This window comes from Dasypus novemcinctus, chromosome 17 (assembly GCF_030445035.2).
Source record: "Dasypus novemcinctus isolate mDasNov1 chromosome 17, mDasNov1.1.hap2, whole genome shotgun sequence".
Lineage (NCBI taxonomy): Eukaryota > Metazoa > Chordata > Mammalia > Cingulata > Dasypodidae > Dasypus > Dasypus novemcinctus.
Genome location: NC_080689.1, coordinates 50,271,358 through 50,288,821, shown reverse-complemented (window position 1 = coordinate 50,288,821; position 17,464 = coordinate 50,271,358). Strand labels below are relative to the sequence as shown.

Below are 17,464 nucleotides of genomic sequence, written 5' to 3'. Positions count from 1 at the left end.
GCTTTGATCCATTCAAGGTAGGGCAAAAGATGTCCATCTGCTTTAAGTTGGATTAAGAAGAAGGAAGAGGTAACAGTTGTCAGGGATTAATTCCTCTCCAGGAAAGCCATCTTATTGGTAAGCTATTGGAGCATCCTCAAATTGGAGGTGTTGTTCCTTTCACCTATTACCACTTGCTGATTTTCTTTGTAGATGAAGTGCCAAGATTGTGGGGGTGAGGATAGGGTCAAAGTGTCCCATTTCCATGTTACATAGCTGGATCACAGTACCTGGTAAAAGCTAAACTTAGCAGTGGCAATGACAAGGTATGAGAAAATATCCAGGAGCATAGCCTTCCTTCCTGGATAAGGAGGGAAACTTGTAAGATGCCAACCTTCTGGAAAGTTCTTGGTATTTGTGTGCATATGATTTATACCACCAGTTATGTGAAGAGCCATTATGGGCACTTGAATAGCTTTTACCAAATAATGAATCTTCTACCCTGTTTGGGACTGCCTGTCCCATCAACACAAATGCAGACTTTCAGAAAATTTAAACATTGAGGGGAGAGGAAGGAGGAAGAGAAAGGATATCCACCTGGCTGAATCAACTTTGGCAACGAAATCCCACACTCACATCACTTGAAGCACTGCTGATGTTTCCTCATAGTGTTTAGTTCTCTAGATTAGCACTGTTCTCTAGAATTTTCTGTAATGATATAAAATATTCTCAAACTATACCACCATCCAGTATGGTCACCACTAAAGCACATGTCAGAATTGAAAACTTGAAATGTGAGTCTTTAATTTCAACCAATTTAAATTTATCCCAGTGTGGCTGGTGCCTATTGTACTGAACAGCACATTTCTAGGTATAAATTAAAACCTTAACAAATTTAGCAAAAAGAAATTGTTCTTGGTTATATCTTAGTTAATGCAGAAAATTGGACATTATCTTGAATATGATGTTGGACAAAGAGCTAAAAGCCAAGGCTATTATGTACTAGAATTTGAAGTTAATTCCTTCTTATAGCTGAAATGACTACTTCTAGGGAGAGGCACCCCAGAAAGGATTTGACAAAACAAAGCCCACATTAATAACCTTAGTGGTGAGCAAAGGAGTTAATAGAAGGTTTTAATTTGTTTAATTTCTTTAAGAAATTTTGTCAATAAGAAGAGGATAAACTTAAATTGGTTATATTTTAATCATTTGAGCCTTAAGGATTAGATGACCAAGGGTCAGAATACCAAAAATATTATGATCATAAGTGGGATTGTCTCAAGGACCTATATTGGATTGCAAGTCTCTTCCAGTTCCGAGGTATGGGTAACAAAGAAGATTTTAAAATTTGTTAGGGGATAAGAAGGAATTATGTAATAATTGTAGATTAGAGTTGCAGAGAAGAGTAGAGGTATAGGTACCTAATAGTAAACAAATGGAGGCTTAGAGTGCTTGAAGAAATGGGGAGAGAGAGAATTCAAGTAGGATGAGCAAAGATGTTTACTGATGTCTTAAACCACAGTATATATGTGTGTGTGTGTATTTTTCAGCAGGATTATTAAATTTTTTGGTTATACCCTCCTTTGGGTCTAGGTTTAACTATCACATCTTCCACCAAATTCACACACTAGATTCAAACCTTTCAGAGTTCTGGTTCAAACTTTTTGACCAAAATCCAAAGTAAGAAATACACATTACAGTGGGACCAGCTACACAGATAAGTCTGTGTGTTTCACAAAAAAAATTCTTAGGCTTATTAGGTGTGAGGCATTCTAGTACTTTCTATCCTATCCTATCCATTTCTTTTTTTTTTCACTTTTGCTTTTTATTTTTAGGTAATTTTAGACCTAATCAGGAAAGTTGCAAAAATATTACAAAATCTATACAGAGTACTTCAGTGTAATCACTACCTAGATATCTAGATAGTTACTAACTTTTAACATTTTGCCACTTTTTTTGTTCCATTCTGTTTTCTAAACATGTGAGATTAGGTTGTATATATCATGTTCCTCAAACACTTAATACTTCCATGTATGTTTCCTTAGAACAAGTATAGTCACTTAAGTAAACATCTTAAGTACAACACTGATGTAAAGCTTATTGTCTTTATTCCAATTTTGTAATAAAGTAATGTCCTTTTGGGCCTTTTTTCCTCTATTTTTAAATCTAGACCAGGATCATGTATTGCCTTTATCATTGTCTCTTTAATCTTTTCTTTCAATTGTGGAAACGTAAATAAAATATAAAATTGTGCATTTCAGCCACCCTTAAGCATGCAATTCAGTGGGATTAGTCACATTCACAGTGTTTGTTTTTTGGGTTTTTTAAAAAGATGTATTTATTTATTTCTCTCCCCTTCCCCCCCACCCCGGTTATCTGTTCTCTGTGTCCACTCACTGCACTCTCTTTGTCCGCTTCTGCTGTTGTCAGTGGCACGGGAATCTGTGTTTCTTTTTGCTGTGTCATCTTGTTGTGTCAGCTCTCCATGTGTGTGGTGCCACTCCTGAGCAGGCTGCACTCTCTTTCACGCTGGGCGGCTCTCCTTACGGGGCGCACTCCTTGCGCGTGGGGCTCCCCTACGCAGGGGACACCCCTGCGTGGCAGGGCACTCCTTGCGCGCATCAGCACTGCTCATGGGCCAGCTCCACACGGGTCAAGGAGGCCCGGGGTTTGAACCGCAGACCTCTCATATGGTAGACGGACACCCTAACCACTGGGCCAAGTCCACCACCTACATTCACAGTGTGTTGTGCAACTCTCACCACCATCCATTACTAGAACTTTCCCAACACCCTGAACAGAAGCCCTGTACCCATTATGCATTAGCTCCCCATCCACTTTCTACCTGCCCCTAGTAACCTCTACTCTACTTTCTGTCTCTGAATTGCATATTTTTCATATAAGTGGAATCAAACGATATCTATCCCTTTGTATCTGACTTACTTAACACAACATGAGGTCTTTAAGGTTCATCCATGTTGTAGCATGTTTCAGAGCTTCATTCTTTTTTATGGCTGTATAATATTCCACTGCACCATATATACTGTATTTTGTTTATCCATTTATCTGTCAATGAACATTAAAATATTTATTTTTAAAAGATACATAGATTACATTAAATGTTACATAAAAAAATATAGGGGATTCCCATATGCCCCACTCCCCACAACTCCCACTTTTCCCATATTAACAAGTTCTTTCATTAGTGTGGTACATTGATTGCAATTGATGAACACATTTTGGAGCATTGCCACCCAGCATGGACTATAGTTTACATTGTAGTTAACAATCCATTCTGTAGGTTATGGCAGGATATATAATGTCCTGTATCTGTCTTTGCAATGTCTTTCAGGACAATTTCAAGTCCATTCTGTAGGTTATGGCAGGATATATAATATCCATATCTGTGTTTGCAGTGTCTTTCAGGACAATTCCAGGTCCCAAAAATGCCCTCATATTATACCATTTTTCCCTCTGCCTGCCTTCAGCAACTCCAGTGGCCACTGTCTCCACATAAATGATATAATTTCTTCCATTGCTAGAATCATAATAAATCTAAAATAGAATACCAGTAAATCTGCTGTAGTCCATATTTTATTCCCCAATCCTGAGGATTCTGAGATGGTGATGCCCACTCCACCTCTAATTGAGAGGGGCTTCAATTCCATACAGCTAATGGATGGGACTCTCTTACTTGCAGTTATAGACTCTCTCGGTTCCTTGATGTGGTGGTTGACCATCCTCACTTCCTTGTTAGTTGTGCTGGGTGAGTTCAATGAACTGGAGAGTAGGTGTTGCAATTCTGCTGAGGTTTAGGGCCTAGGTGGTACATGGACAGCCCAGAGATTCAAGTCTTTTGTTTTCACCTTTTAGCTATTGTAAATTATACTGCTCTGAACATCAGTGCAAATACATGTGTTCAAGTCCCTGTTTTCATTTATTTTGGGTATATTCCTAAAAGTAGGATTGCCAGGTCATAATGGTAATTCTATACTTAATTTTCTATTGAGCCACCAAACTGTTTCCACAGTGGTTACCTTTAAAGGTTCCTATTTTTCCACATCTTCACCAACATTTCTTTTCCTTTTTAAAAAATACCAGTTATTCTAGTGGGCATGATGTAAAAACCACGATTTTTATATTTAAAAGTAGCAGAGGTTAGCTAGAAAAATTCTGAAAAATTGTTGGAGTAAAAGAAACTGGCACTACTGATTTCTAAAATACTTTCTTAAAGTTTGTTTTTATTTACTCTTTTTTTACTGTTTAACACATACATAAATTTACAGTTCACACATCGAAAAAAAAGGTACATTGTAAGATTCACTCTCTTGTGCTTTCCCATCCTCATTCCTTTATTCGTTACATGCTTCTTATCCTCTTTACTTAATATAACTTACCCATCACTGATGATAAAATTTCCAGGAAGCCTTCCTAATTCCCTTTAATCATTCCTTCTTCTGAACTCCTTTAGCTTTGAGATTCTTTTTTTTTTTTCAGGATCAATTAGTTTTATTTATTTATTTTTTATTTTATTCATTTTTTTAAAAATATTACATTGAAAAAATATGAGGTCCCCATTCACCCCCACCGCCCCCACAACACCACTCCCCCCACAGTAACACTCTCCCCCATCATCATGACACATCCATTGCATGTGGTGAATACATCTCTGGGCATCGCTGCACCCCATGGCCTGTGGTCCACACCATAGCCCACACTCTCCCACGTTCCATCCAGTGGGCCATGGGAGGACATACAATGTCCGGCAATTGTCCCTGCAGCACCACTCAGGACAACTCCAAGTCCCGAAAATGCCTCCACATCTCATGAGATTCTTTCATGGTACCATCATATGCTCTTGTTTTAAAAGTATTAGAGCATATGTCCTATCAGCTATACTATACTGTGAAAAAAAGAGCAAGAGAGAGAGAGATCACACCCAACCCTATCATCCACTACTTTATCCATTTTTTATCCTTTTTTTCCCCATAAAAACAGCAAGTTGTGGGTATATTTTCTCTTTTCTCCCCCCATCTTCACAAAAGTAAACCGTGGTGATTAAAACCATATGGTACAGTGCAGAAATACATAAGGAAAACAGTGGAAAGACTCAGAAACCAAGGATACACAAAAAATTGGTAGGTAATAAAGATGACCTATCAGATTATTTGGAGAATGGGTAGCATTGAGGTAATTGGCTAGCTACCTGGGAAGGAAAACAAGTCTTAACACCACTTTACTCCTTAAGCCAAAATAAGTTCCAGGAGTATTAAAACTTTAATTGTGAATAATAAAATCATAGAAAATATTAAAGGAAAACCTGTAATCGTATGGATACTACCTTGAAATATGAAAGACTACCTTAAGACACAAAGCCTGAAACCATAAAATAAGAAAATGGGAGATTTGACTGCCACTTAAAATAGAAAATACTGCATGGTGAAATAATGTCACAAGTGACTAATGGGGAAAATTACTAACATCACCTGTGTATAAAGAGTTTTTAGATTGAATAAGGTGGTAAAGAACATTAATAAGCAGTTCAAATCCCAGGCCTCCTTGACCCATGTGGAGCTGGCACATGTGCAGTGCTGATGCACGCAAAGAGTGCCGTGCCACGCAGGGGCGTCCCCCGCATAGGGGAGCCCCACGCACAAGGAGTGTGCCCCATAAGGAGAGCCGCCCAGCGCGAAAGAAAGTGCAGCCTGCCCAAGAATGGTGCCACACACATGGAGAGCTGACACAACAAGATGACGCAACAAAAAGAAACAGATTCCTGTGCCGCTGACAACAACAGAAGTGGACAAAGAAGAATACGCAGCAAATAGACACAGAGAACAGACAACCGTGGGGGGGAGGCGGGAATGGGAGAGAAATAAATAAATCTTTTTAAAAAAAAGAACATTAAGCAAAATGAGCAAAAGACATGAACAGGAAATTCATACACTTTAAAAAGTAAATGTTTGATACCTATGTGAGAAGTTGCCCAGTCTCCCTAATAAAAAGCAAAGTAAATAACAATGATTTATCTCTCTTAAAAAAAAAAAAAAATGAAACATGGGTATATAAAGTTCAGGTGATACCCATACTTCCTACAGGTTGGGGAAAGAAGAGGTCTTATAACAGAGTGTCAGTCAGAGTCTATTTGGGGAAGTAATTGGTAGTATTAATTTGGAATGTTCATGCCCTTTGACCCAATCAATCCAGATCTAGGAATCCACCCTACTCTAATCATAAGATGTTTATTTTCACTTCATTTGTAATGGGTAAAAACTGGAAACAACCCAAATCCTCCAATAGGAGCTTAGTTAAATAATCCCTAGGTTCATCTCTGTGATATAGACTTCAAAACAAACAAAATAGGAATTGACCTTGGATTACACAGGAAAGGCAAGTTAGAATCCAGTGTATAGACTATAACACCATTTTTATAAATGGGGGAAAGAACCACTCCATAGAAGCCCCGAAAAAAAAAAATAGAAGATGATGCTTAACTATAAGAAATTATGGGATGCTTTCCTTTTTTTAGGTGTTATATATATATCTGTAAGATTTAAATTAATTGTAATGATCATGTATTCATTTTGTAATTAGGAAAAAATTAAATGTAATATGAAAGTACTACAACTGTAATCCTATCCTTTTAGATGCCATGCTTCATATGTGAAATTAATAATGCAGTGCTACAGTAAAATTAAACTAAATAACAAATCTCTAGATTCCATCACTATTTAATTAATTTTCATTTTCAGGGACAAAACAAAATCTCATCACTTTTATTAATGTTTTCGAGAGTTCTCTTAATGTATTAATAAAGTAAAAGGAGTAGATTTTTTTGCAAGTAACATGTAGACAATCTAAATATAAAATCTCTAGAATTAAAAATGGATAGTTGATAAAAACAAAAATTCAAATTATAAAAAGGACAGCTCTGATTCATGTTTCATGAACTCTTGGTGATGTCATAGTAGTAGTATACTGAATAGGGATACAGCTGATTGGCTCTCTCCTAAAATACTTCATATGGTGAGTGTATTTCACACCAGTAGGAGACTTTTACTGCAAACTCAGACATTAGCTAGCATCATCTCACCAAGAGCAAATCCATTTATCCTGGATGAATGCATAGTAATCACATTTAAGAGACTTGCTTATAATTCCAGTTTGATAATTTATAAATAGGAAGAACCGGTGCAGAAATCAGAATATTCTATAGTAAAACCAGCATATTTTTTACAGGAACTTACATGGAGAGCCAGATATTCAGTAGTAGGTTGCTTAGTGAGTATGAAGTCAGAAGAAGGGGAATTATAACAATCAGCTGTGTGATACTATTAGGCTAATATGTCTTGATGATTCAATCTCATAATGGAATATAAGTCATAAGCCCATTTGACTAAAGCCACCCTTCTTCATGGATAATAATTGCTTAGATGGGATAAACCTGTGGAGAACTAGACAAAGAATCATAACAGTTAAGAGAAATTGTAACTAGTAAGAATACATATGGAATATTTTATCCTCACAGCAATCATGAAAGTATAAATATCTGAAATACCATTCTACTACAAAAATAGTTTTTAAAAGATTTTTCTTTTAATAACACACCCAACAGCTTTTGCAGTATGAGGTGTTACTAATGAGGAAAGAATATGTTTGGAACAGTTCTTTTATTTTTTTTGTATATTAGTTCCCTCTTGCGCAGAGTGTGGACCTTTTTTGAGGACACATTAAGTCATAGGATGAGGAAAGTGATGTGGAAGCCAAGATGTTTTGGTACACTGCCCATCCTATTTGTTGAGGCAAGGCTTGAACTTGTGCCTGAGAATTTTGGTGATGGTGTTTCCCTATTCTTTGGAGCCAGAAGGTATTGGAGAAGGAGTGTGCAGTTGGAGGGTGGCACCGTTCTTGGGCCTGTCCCTTGAGTGGTGGGATCCAGGGGCTCCTGAGCATCCTGCTGCTTTGTGAAAATGATAGGGAGAGGCTGGTATTCTGCTGCTGTGAAGAAACTGCCTTCCTTCCAAAGAAGGTGTGGCTCTGGAATGGCAATAGGTGGGACTGCCAAGGAGGTGTCTAGCTCAGCAAGAGTGGTTAAATGTTTTCCAGAGATAGTACACAAGATGGTCCAGGGAAAGTAATTTTTATGTTAGTAAATATATTTATCTTACTCTATTTCAAAAATACGTAACTAGTACATCAAACCCATGATTTCCTGGATGTTATATTGGCTATGATAAGGCTTCTATAATTCTCTAAGAGACTGTAAAGAAAAGGATTAGGTATATAATAGTACAGGTGTTGGCATATATGAGAAAGAAGTCATGAAAATGATACATGAATGACTGAAGTTTGGGAAAACACTGATTACTGAAGATTATGAGCTTTAAATCAGATAAGTCTGAGGTTGGCTTTTAGCTATATTACTTACTGGTTTGGGGATGACCCTGAACAGATTATATAATCTCTTTGAATCAAATTTTGTCATCCAAAAGAGGAAAAATATATGAAATAATACTTCCCAAGATTGATGAGAAAATTAAATGATTATCTGACAATACCTAGCATAGTTGGTGGCCAGTGTCTTCCCCCCCCGCCCTCTGTAAAGTGGAAATATTCATATCAGAAGACAGTTTGGAAATGATCTTTGGTCACATAATGCTTCTCTTTTTTTGGTTGACATGGTGGTCTGGGCTTTTTTGGTGATTGTGGAAAGTAGGAATAAGGATTGTTTACTTTGGGTAATAATTGGAGAAAAAATAATAAAGACTACAGAAACTTAAAATTATAGTATAAAGTCTGCTTTCCCATGAGAAGGTTTATATAGTCAGGACAGCCTCAAGTTCAGGGGTTGGCAAACTTCTTTAAAGCGCCAGACAGTACGTATTTTAGATTTTGCGGGCCACATATGGCTTCTGTCACATTTTGTTTGTTTAAGCCGTTTATAAATGCAAAAGCCATTCTTAACTCACAAAGCTATTTGAAAACAGACTGTGGGCTAGATTTGGCTTGCAGAACATAGGGACTCTTCCTTTTAGCCATTGGTTTATATGGCATGTCCTTATATGCTTATATGTATTGTGATATGGTAGATAAATGCCTCCAACCTCAACAGGAAAGTAAGTAGCCTTTCCCACAAACGAGATCCTAGGCATCCTTCATAAGTTAGGTGACTGATCTGACTTGCCTTTCTAAGATTTTCTCAAATCTTTATTCAGCCCAGTGTTTGGTAAGCTGCAACCTGTACATTGCCTGTTTTTGTATGATCAGTAAGCTACCCATAGCTAAGAATGGTTTTTACATTTTTAAATGGTTGAAGGAAAAAAAAAATACCAAAGTAGAATAATATTTCATGGCTTTGTAAAAATACAAGATTCAAATTTCAGCATTCATAAATAAAGCTTTATGAAGCAAAGCTCTTCCCATTCATTTTTGTCTGCTGCTGCCTTGACCATAACAAGAGTTTAGTTGCAGCAGAGATCGTATGGCTATAAAGGCTAAAATATTTACTATATGGTCCTTAACAGGAAAAGTTTTCCTTTATAAAAAAAAAGTTTTTTTCTTAACTGGAGGGAGGTGGCTTGTGTTATATTTTTCCCTTCTCCAAGATTTTACTTTTCTTGAGGAGGTAGAGGATGGCAAATTTATTTAGGATTGTGATAGTTTATTTTTTTGTGCCTTGAGGGGTATGAGAGTGTGAGGATAGGGGATCACATCTCTTAGAAACGTATATGACATCTGGAATAGTCAAGAGGAGATGAAACCATAGAGGTTCCAGGTAGGACTCTCTGACATAAAGCCAGGAAGTATGGCCCACTCAGGAAATCTTGGGGACAAGACTAAAAACTGCTAAAGACTCAGAGCAGTATGCTTACTTATATCTGCCACAAAAATAATTCTTTTTTATCTTCGGAGAAACAAGGTAAAATAGGAAAGAATAGTATGTTTTATTATTCTCTACATCCTATTTAGATCCCCAGTCTAAATATTCAATGAAAATTATCTAATATAGAGAGTGATACCTTAAACCAAGAAAGGTTTGGAACCACGGCAGTATCTTAAATTACCCCAGATAAAGTTCTAATACTCAAGCAGAATTAGCTTAAGCTACCACAGATCTTTTGGAGCTAAGGTGTGGATATAAATAAATTCAGTCATGATACCGCATTGTAAATTATATCACTGATTAAACATTGGAATCAGTTCTTCAAGTACTTTATATATTTCTAAAAGATAAAATATGCGTAGTTTTGACCAGAAATAACTATTATTGTACCTGCAGAGTATAGTACCTCAATAGTGTAATTTATAATTATAACCTATTCTAATTTCTTTTCAAATATTAGGTGTCCTAGTTGCCTATGAAGGTTTGCCACTTCATCTTGCACTGTTCCCTAAACTTTGGACTGAGCTATGCCAGACTCAGGTAAAAAAAATAGTTTTAGATGATTTGGTCTTTTATCTCATCTGACCAGGTGGTCTATAACTTTAGAAACAATGAATTGAATACTAAACTGGCTGGAAGTTGGGGAAAGTTTTAGAATCTGGGTAGGTAAAGTAAGATTAATGGAAACATTAGCTATTAATTAAACATTGGGCATTCAGTTTCCCTTTGACTTTTTGTAGATTTGTATCACAGCAGATATTTCAAATAAGCGCTTTATAATTGAAGGTCTCGTTTATAGGTCAGTTATCCATGATTGTGGGAAAAATACAAAACTTTAGAAGATATTAGCGAAAGAAGGCACATCCACATTCTTCTCGGCCTCCCTCTCCTCCACTATTCCAAAAGCTCCAGCAGAAACCATTTCAGCTGTCCTTTAACTCTTGCTTATTTGTTATCTGGGAGTAGTTTTTCCTGAGCCCCATGGGCTTGTTTTCTTGTGTAAACTCATTGAGAACAGGAAAGATTATACACTTTCTACCTTAAGTCTCTAAGAAACATCCTCTCAATAAAGTGGACACCTCTGTAACGCTTGTTAAATTGTGGTGGGGGAAGGGCAGGGAAGGAGAAACCAGATTAGTCCTAAAAGGTATGACTCATTCCTTAGATCAGGCATAAAGGATCTGCGTCCTTTTTGGATTTTCGCAGTTGGATAGGTGCAGCATATCTCCAACTGCAGAGAAGAGAGAAATCTGTTCACCTTCTTTTGTCATAAACCTGTAATCCCATATTATAATATCTGAAAGACTGTAAATGAGCCTGGTCCAGCCTCTCAGGCAGTAGTCCTCTGATACATTCTTCTGTGATACATTCTTCTGATAGAGGTTTGTCACATTTTTCTGTAATGGTTGTTTCTCTCCTTTTCTGAAACTGAGCTTCTTAGTGCAGGGATCTTCTTTTAGTTAACCTCTGTCATGAAGAAATGTTGTTGTTTTTTTATAATATGGATCTTTGACTTTGTTTGTAATAGGCATTGAGAAAACAACTTTCAGGTTGATTTTTTTTTTAAGGTACCAGGTGTAGTGAATCGAACCCAGGACCGTCATATGTGGGAAGCCAGCACTCAACCATTGAGCTACATTGGCTCCCCTTGAGTTGTTTTTTGTTGTTGTTTGATTTGCTTTTTTTTTTTTAGGAGGCACCGGGAACCAAACCCGAGACCTCCCATGCAGGAAGCAGGTGCTCAACCACTTGAGCCACATCCACTTCCCTACAGGTTGTTTTTTTAACCAAGTGGTCTTTGAGTAAATTGGAGTTCATTACTCCCTCAGTCCCTAACCCCAGCTGTTGCTCTTTTCATTATTCCTGATTTAACTAGTTGCTTTTTGCTTTTTCTTGGTCTACTTCCGCGCTCTACTATTCCCATAGCTTTCCCTTTTTCCCAGGATTCCCCTCCCCAAAACTGTCCCCTAAAATAATGCTGAAGAAAGACTTCCAAAGCCCTCACCAATCCTAGAGGATTAATCATCCTATGCAAGAAACGTAGGCAGCAGGCAGAGGCTGTGTCTGGTAGAGTAAGACATTTTCCTAGCACAGGAATCTGAAGACCTGGGTCAGTCCAAATCTCATTTGACTCCTAATTTCTTGGGTAACCTTGAATACTTTACCTACCACAGTTGCCTACTTCAATAAAATATGTACATATACACATGTGGACATATCTAAAAGGTTTTTTTCACAGTCCATTTTGTTAGAGCACAGATATAAATAATCTAAGGAGGAGATCTGTTTAAAGACATACTACTTGTGTTTTAAGAGCCATGACCATTTGAAAACAGGAAAACCAAATTTCAGTGAAAGTTTTATATATTGGGACCCACTAATTCTCTGTGAGATTCTCTGTGGGAGAAGAGATAGATGTGCTGTTTACCTTTGCACTATTTATGGGGAAAAATAAGTGTTTACCAGACAAATTATTATTGTCAGTGAAATTATTCAATAAATGTTTATAACCCCATTTTAGAGAATGAATTGATTTTAATTCTTAAGGTTTATCTTTTTCCTCCAAGTGTGGGTTGGTAATCTATTAATTATCCATTAATCAATCCTCTGTAAACATTCTTATCCTACTCTTTGTTAGCCTTATTTGTCAATAAGTCCTTGTTAACTGTCTCAGTGCAAGATATTAAAGCAGCTTCTTTTAAAACATTTTTATTCAGATTTACCATTCAGACTTTTTAGAAGTCTCTTCCCCCAACACTCACCCACAAAGTCCAAATCAATAATGTTTCAATGTATGGGAAAGACACTTGGTGTGGTTAAACATACATAGTAGACTGACTTAAAAGTGGCTCTTTGAATAGGATTTAAAATAACAACGTGTTTCAAGTTTCCAATTATTTCAGTGCTCAACCATCAATGCTTCTTCTCCCCCACTTTAGTCAGCTATGTCAAAAAATTGCATCAAGCTTTTGTGTGAAGATCCTGTTTTTGCAGAATACATTAAATGTATCCTAATGGATGAAAGAACATTTCTAAACAACAATATTGTCTACACATTCATGACACATTTTCTCCTAAAGGTATGTAATATTTTGGAAATTCACTTAAAATTAGTTATAATTTGTATTCATTATGTCAGTCTTCTGGAATTTTTTTTTTTTTTCCAATCTTTTTCAGGTTCAAGGTCAAGTGTTTTCTGAAGCCAACTGTGCCAATTTGATCAGCACCCTTATTACAAACTTGATAAATCAGTATCAGAACCTACAATCTGATTTCACCAACCGAGTTGAAATTTCCAAAGCAAGTGCTTCTTTAAATGGGGTAAGAACTATACAAGGGAATAACTGCATGCTTCAAAACTCTATTTGGCCTATAGTATGATTTTATTATCGTTATAACTTTTAACTCACTAGTCATACTTTAATAAAAGTCAAGTATGATGAAAAACCTGACTGAACTTTTAAGTGTTCACAGTGCCTTGCATACATTTTCTCTTACCTTAGAAAATACGGTTTAATCTCTACTTGTTTACATTTTTTGAAACATTATTTGTGATATTCCCATTATTGCCTATAATGAATTATAGGCAATAGATTTGATTATATGATTATGAAACTATTTTAAAAAAGGAAATTAGTTGCCTGTGTAGACTCTCCCATGATAGTTGTGTAATAGCACGTTTCCAGATCATTCCATTATTCTGTCATCATTTGGCAGCAGCCTCCCAAATAATGAGATGTCTAGATGCCAGAACAGATTACAAAACTAAGTGTTTTGGGACATTGATGAGAAATCATCTTATTTTAAAAATGGATTTCCAGATTATAAAGCCAAAAGCTAAATTTCTCATGGATCATTTAGGGTATGTTTTGAAATTCCTATGGAAGCTTACCTAAGTTCTATTATTGATCTTTTTTTTTCTATTTTCAGAAAGCACTATCTACATCATCAGTCTGACTTACTTAGAGATGTGGTGATAAAATAATGGTGGTAGTGTCTTAGGATTGTTGAAATACAGTAGTATCACAAACAGCCTGGCTCACTTCTAAAAATGCCAGAGAAACCAGGATGGAAAATTAAACCTCTGCACTTAACTATAAACAATCTGTGTCAAAATGTTGGCTTTAGAATTTGAAATGTTCATATCTGGGTTTTTATATTTATAGGACCTGCGGGCACTTGCTTTGCTCCTATCAGTGCACACTCCCAAACAATTAAACCCAGCTCTAATTCCAACTTTGCAAGAGCTTTTAAGCAAATGCAGGACTTGTCTGCAACAGAGAAACTCACTCCAAGAGCAAGAAGCCAAAGAAAGAAAAACTAAAGGTAAGCTTTATAGACTAATATCATTACCTTTGGGATGGGGGTGAACTCACTGAATGAAACTAAACTTTATTCAGTTTTACCTCCTAAATACAGTATAAACTGGCAACAGATGAAGTTAATTTCACATAACCACCCCAATCCAGTCTTAATGACCCCTTTTAGAGACATTTCAGTTTGAATGTTTGTTTTCACAGATGATGAAGGGGCAACTCCTGTTAAAAGAAGGCGTGTTAGTAGTGATGAGGAGCACACTGTAGACAGCTGCATCAGCGATGTGAAAACAGAAACAAGGGAGGTCCTGACCCCGACTAGCACGTCAGACAATGAGACCAGAGACTCCTCAATCATTGATCCAGGAACTGAGCAAGATCTTCCTTCCCCTGAAAATAGTTCTGTTAAAGAATATCGAATGGAAGTTCCATCTTCGTTTTCAGAAGACATGTCAAATATCAGGTCACAGCATGTAAGTGAACAGTCAAACAGTGGTAGATTTGAAGATTGTAAAGAATTTAAAGACCTCCATTGTTCCAAGGATTCTAACCTCCACTGTTCCAAGGATTCTAACATAGCTGAGGAAGAATCCGAGTTTCCTTCTACTTCTCTCTCGGCAGTTTTGTCTGACTTAGCTGACTTGAGAAGTTGTGATGGTCAAGTTTTGTCCTCCCAGGACCCTGAGGCTGCTTTATCACTCAGTTGTGGCCATTCCAGAGGACTCTTTAGTCACATGCAGCAACACGACATTTTAGATACCCTGTGTAGGACCATTGAATCTACGATCCATGTGGTCACAAGGATATCTGGCAAAGGAAACCAAGCAGCTTCTTGACATTAGATGTAGCATGTCTACTTTTAAGTCCCCCTTCCCCCAATGCTGTTTGTATAAGTTTTGCTTATTTTCTGTTTTGTGCTTCAGTTTGTCCAGTGCTCTCTGCTTGAATGGCAAGATAGATTTATAGGCTTACTTCTTGGTCAGGCAGAACTCCAGATGAAAAAATTTGCATCTTAAGTATACTTTCTAAAGGGCAATCAGATAATGGATATGTTTTATGTAATTAAGAGTTCACTGTAGTGGCTTTCATTTAATATGGCTGTGTGGGAGGAACAGGCAGGGTTCCCTACCCTGTACAATGTAATTTAAACTTACAGCATTTTTACTGTGTATAAATAATATGGTGTCCTCTGTGCCAGTTTTGTACCTTATAATAGAGGCAGATTGCCTCCGATCGCTGTGGTTCTTATCAAAATTAAGTTTACTTGTATACGGAACAACCACAAGAAATTTGATTCTGTAAAGAATCCTCTTTAGCTGTGGCCTGGCAGTATATAAATGGTGCTTTATTTAACAGAATACCTGTGGAGGAAATAAAGCACACTTGATGTAAAAATAATTGTTTTATTTTTATTGATATGACTGATTGCTATTCTGTGCACTTAATTAAACTGATTGTGATGACTTTTCATTTGTTTACATACCTTGCTTCAGTCTTCTCATAAGAAAAATAATGAGAAAATGATAAATGAAGCACTTACCCATTATACTCTATTTAAATAGAGATATTGGTGACAGTCCAAATAGTAATTTATCTCCACAGGCTAAGCAGTCCTCTCCACGCAAAGTGCATTACTACTGCAGGGCCCACCAAGGGTGATAGGAAACAGCTAACTGGCTCTCACTTCAACATGCTTTTGAATGCAACATGCCACTGATCTACTACCTAAGAGATACATGCCTTAAAAAACCCTAAAGTAAAATAAAGGAATGGTATCTATATCAATATCACATTTGTTTTTTATTTTCCTGAATTACAGCCACAGCTGAAAGTAAGCTTCCTAGGGCAAGCTTGAGCTTGGGAAACTTAAAATATCTGTGTTCAGGGATTGGATTTGTTTCAAGGGAAACGCTGTGGGAGATGAGATTAATAACTAATTTCAGCCTGCTTGTTGCTTTTACCTCAATACAGAGTCTAGTCACAGTAAAATGCAAACAATGCTTTAAATTCTGTTAGTTAATGGAATTTCATTCAATATAAAATGTAGAGATAAACTTGACTTTTTCCTACTGACAAAAATACCTCTTCTAAAACCACATAACTATAATTCATCTATTTAGAGTGATCAGCTGCAGTAAACATTTTAATTCTTCAAAATGCTGCTTCTGCCAACACAATCTCATGTTCTCTTCTTTACAGACTGGAACTCCTTTACAGTCCAACTGTAATTTTGTTTGTGCTAGAGTAGGAACAAAATTTAGTCAACTCTTGCATAGTGTTCTGTAATAAAAATAGAAAGCTTATTGCTGCATGTTGAAAAGGAAAATTATCCATGCAATACTATTTACTTCCTTTTCATGGTAGTACAAAAAAAACACTTAGAATGATTTGGGACTTTTAAACACAAAGGATACTAGTAACATACTTTCTGGCCAGCTCCTACAGCTCTGTTTCATGATGATCTTTTTATTTATTAACTGAAAACAAAGGAAAATTAACACAAGACATTTTTTTATAACTTCCCAAATCCAGGAAGTGGATGTGGCTCAACCAGTTGGGTGCCTGCCTACTACGCAGGATGAAAACTAGCAGGCACAGAGTGCCGACAGCGAGTACAAACAATGAAGAGGGGAAGAAATAAATCTTGAAAAAAAATAAAACTTCCCAAATCCTTTCATTAAAACCCTATCTTCTACTTCAGGAACCACCATTGATAATGCATCATCTCTATTGTCAAAACATTTCAGTAGCAGTAGCATCAAGGACAGAAATATAGTAATGGTAACCAGAACAGAGAACTGATGTCAAGGATGAGGCAACTGATATTTGCTAGCATAGACCCTAATGATTTAGGTGGCAGAACTAAAGGAGCTTTCATGTATGCAAAACCTGAAATTTCCAGACCAAGGGAGATCAGCAGGGGCAGGAGGATGGGGTAATAATTATTTCTTCTGAAATCATAACCATTTTACAGGACTAATGTAAAAAACTAAGGTCTTTGCTTGGATACATGACCAACATTATCAAGTTCTCAAGTTTCTATGAACTCAGATTAAAAACCCAAAGCAAGTTAAAGCAGAAAGTAATCAAAGAGCCCCAATTTACCTTTTTACTCCTGAGATTACTTGCCAATTCTATACATTTAGCAGTGATGTTCCTGTCAAACATTTAGAATTTCCCTCCCTTTTCATCTTCTAATATTGCAGAAGATTTAGAAAATTTTTCCACCAACTAATGAAACAGTAGACATGTTATTCGAGCGTGTACTATCACCTTTTTAATCTAA

The 17,464-nt window shown here is 36.7% G+C and overlaps 1 protein-coding gene across 4 annotated transcripts in view; it reads left to right on the top strand.

The window, feature by feature from the left end:
• Positions 1-15,648, top strand: part of USP34 (ubiquitin specific peptidase 34) — a 285,574-nt gene extending 269,926 nt beyond the window's left edge. For all 4 annotated transcript variants that reach the window (XM_058278638.2, XM_058278637.1, XM_058278635.1 and 1 more), the window contains 5 exons: positions 10,323-10,402; positions 12,802-12,942; positions 13,040-13,183; positions 14,029-14,188; positions 14,383-15,648. In XM_058278638.2, coding sequence (XP_058134621.1) covers positions 10,323-10,402; positions 12,802-12,942; positions 13,040-13,183; positions 14,029-14,188; positions 14,383-15,014 — 1,157 coding nt within the window. In that variant the 3' untranslated portion in view covers positions 15,015-15,648. The remainder of the gene's footprint in view (positions 1-10,322; positions 10,403-12,801; positions 12,943-13,039; positions 13,184-14,028; positions 14,189-14,382) is intronic.
• Positions 15,649-17,464: the final 1,816 nt, after the last annotated feature.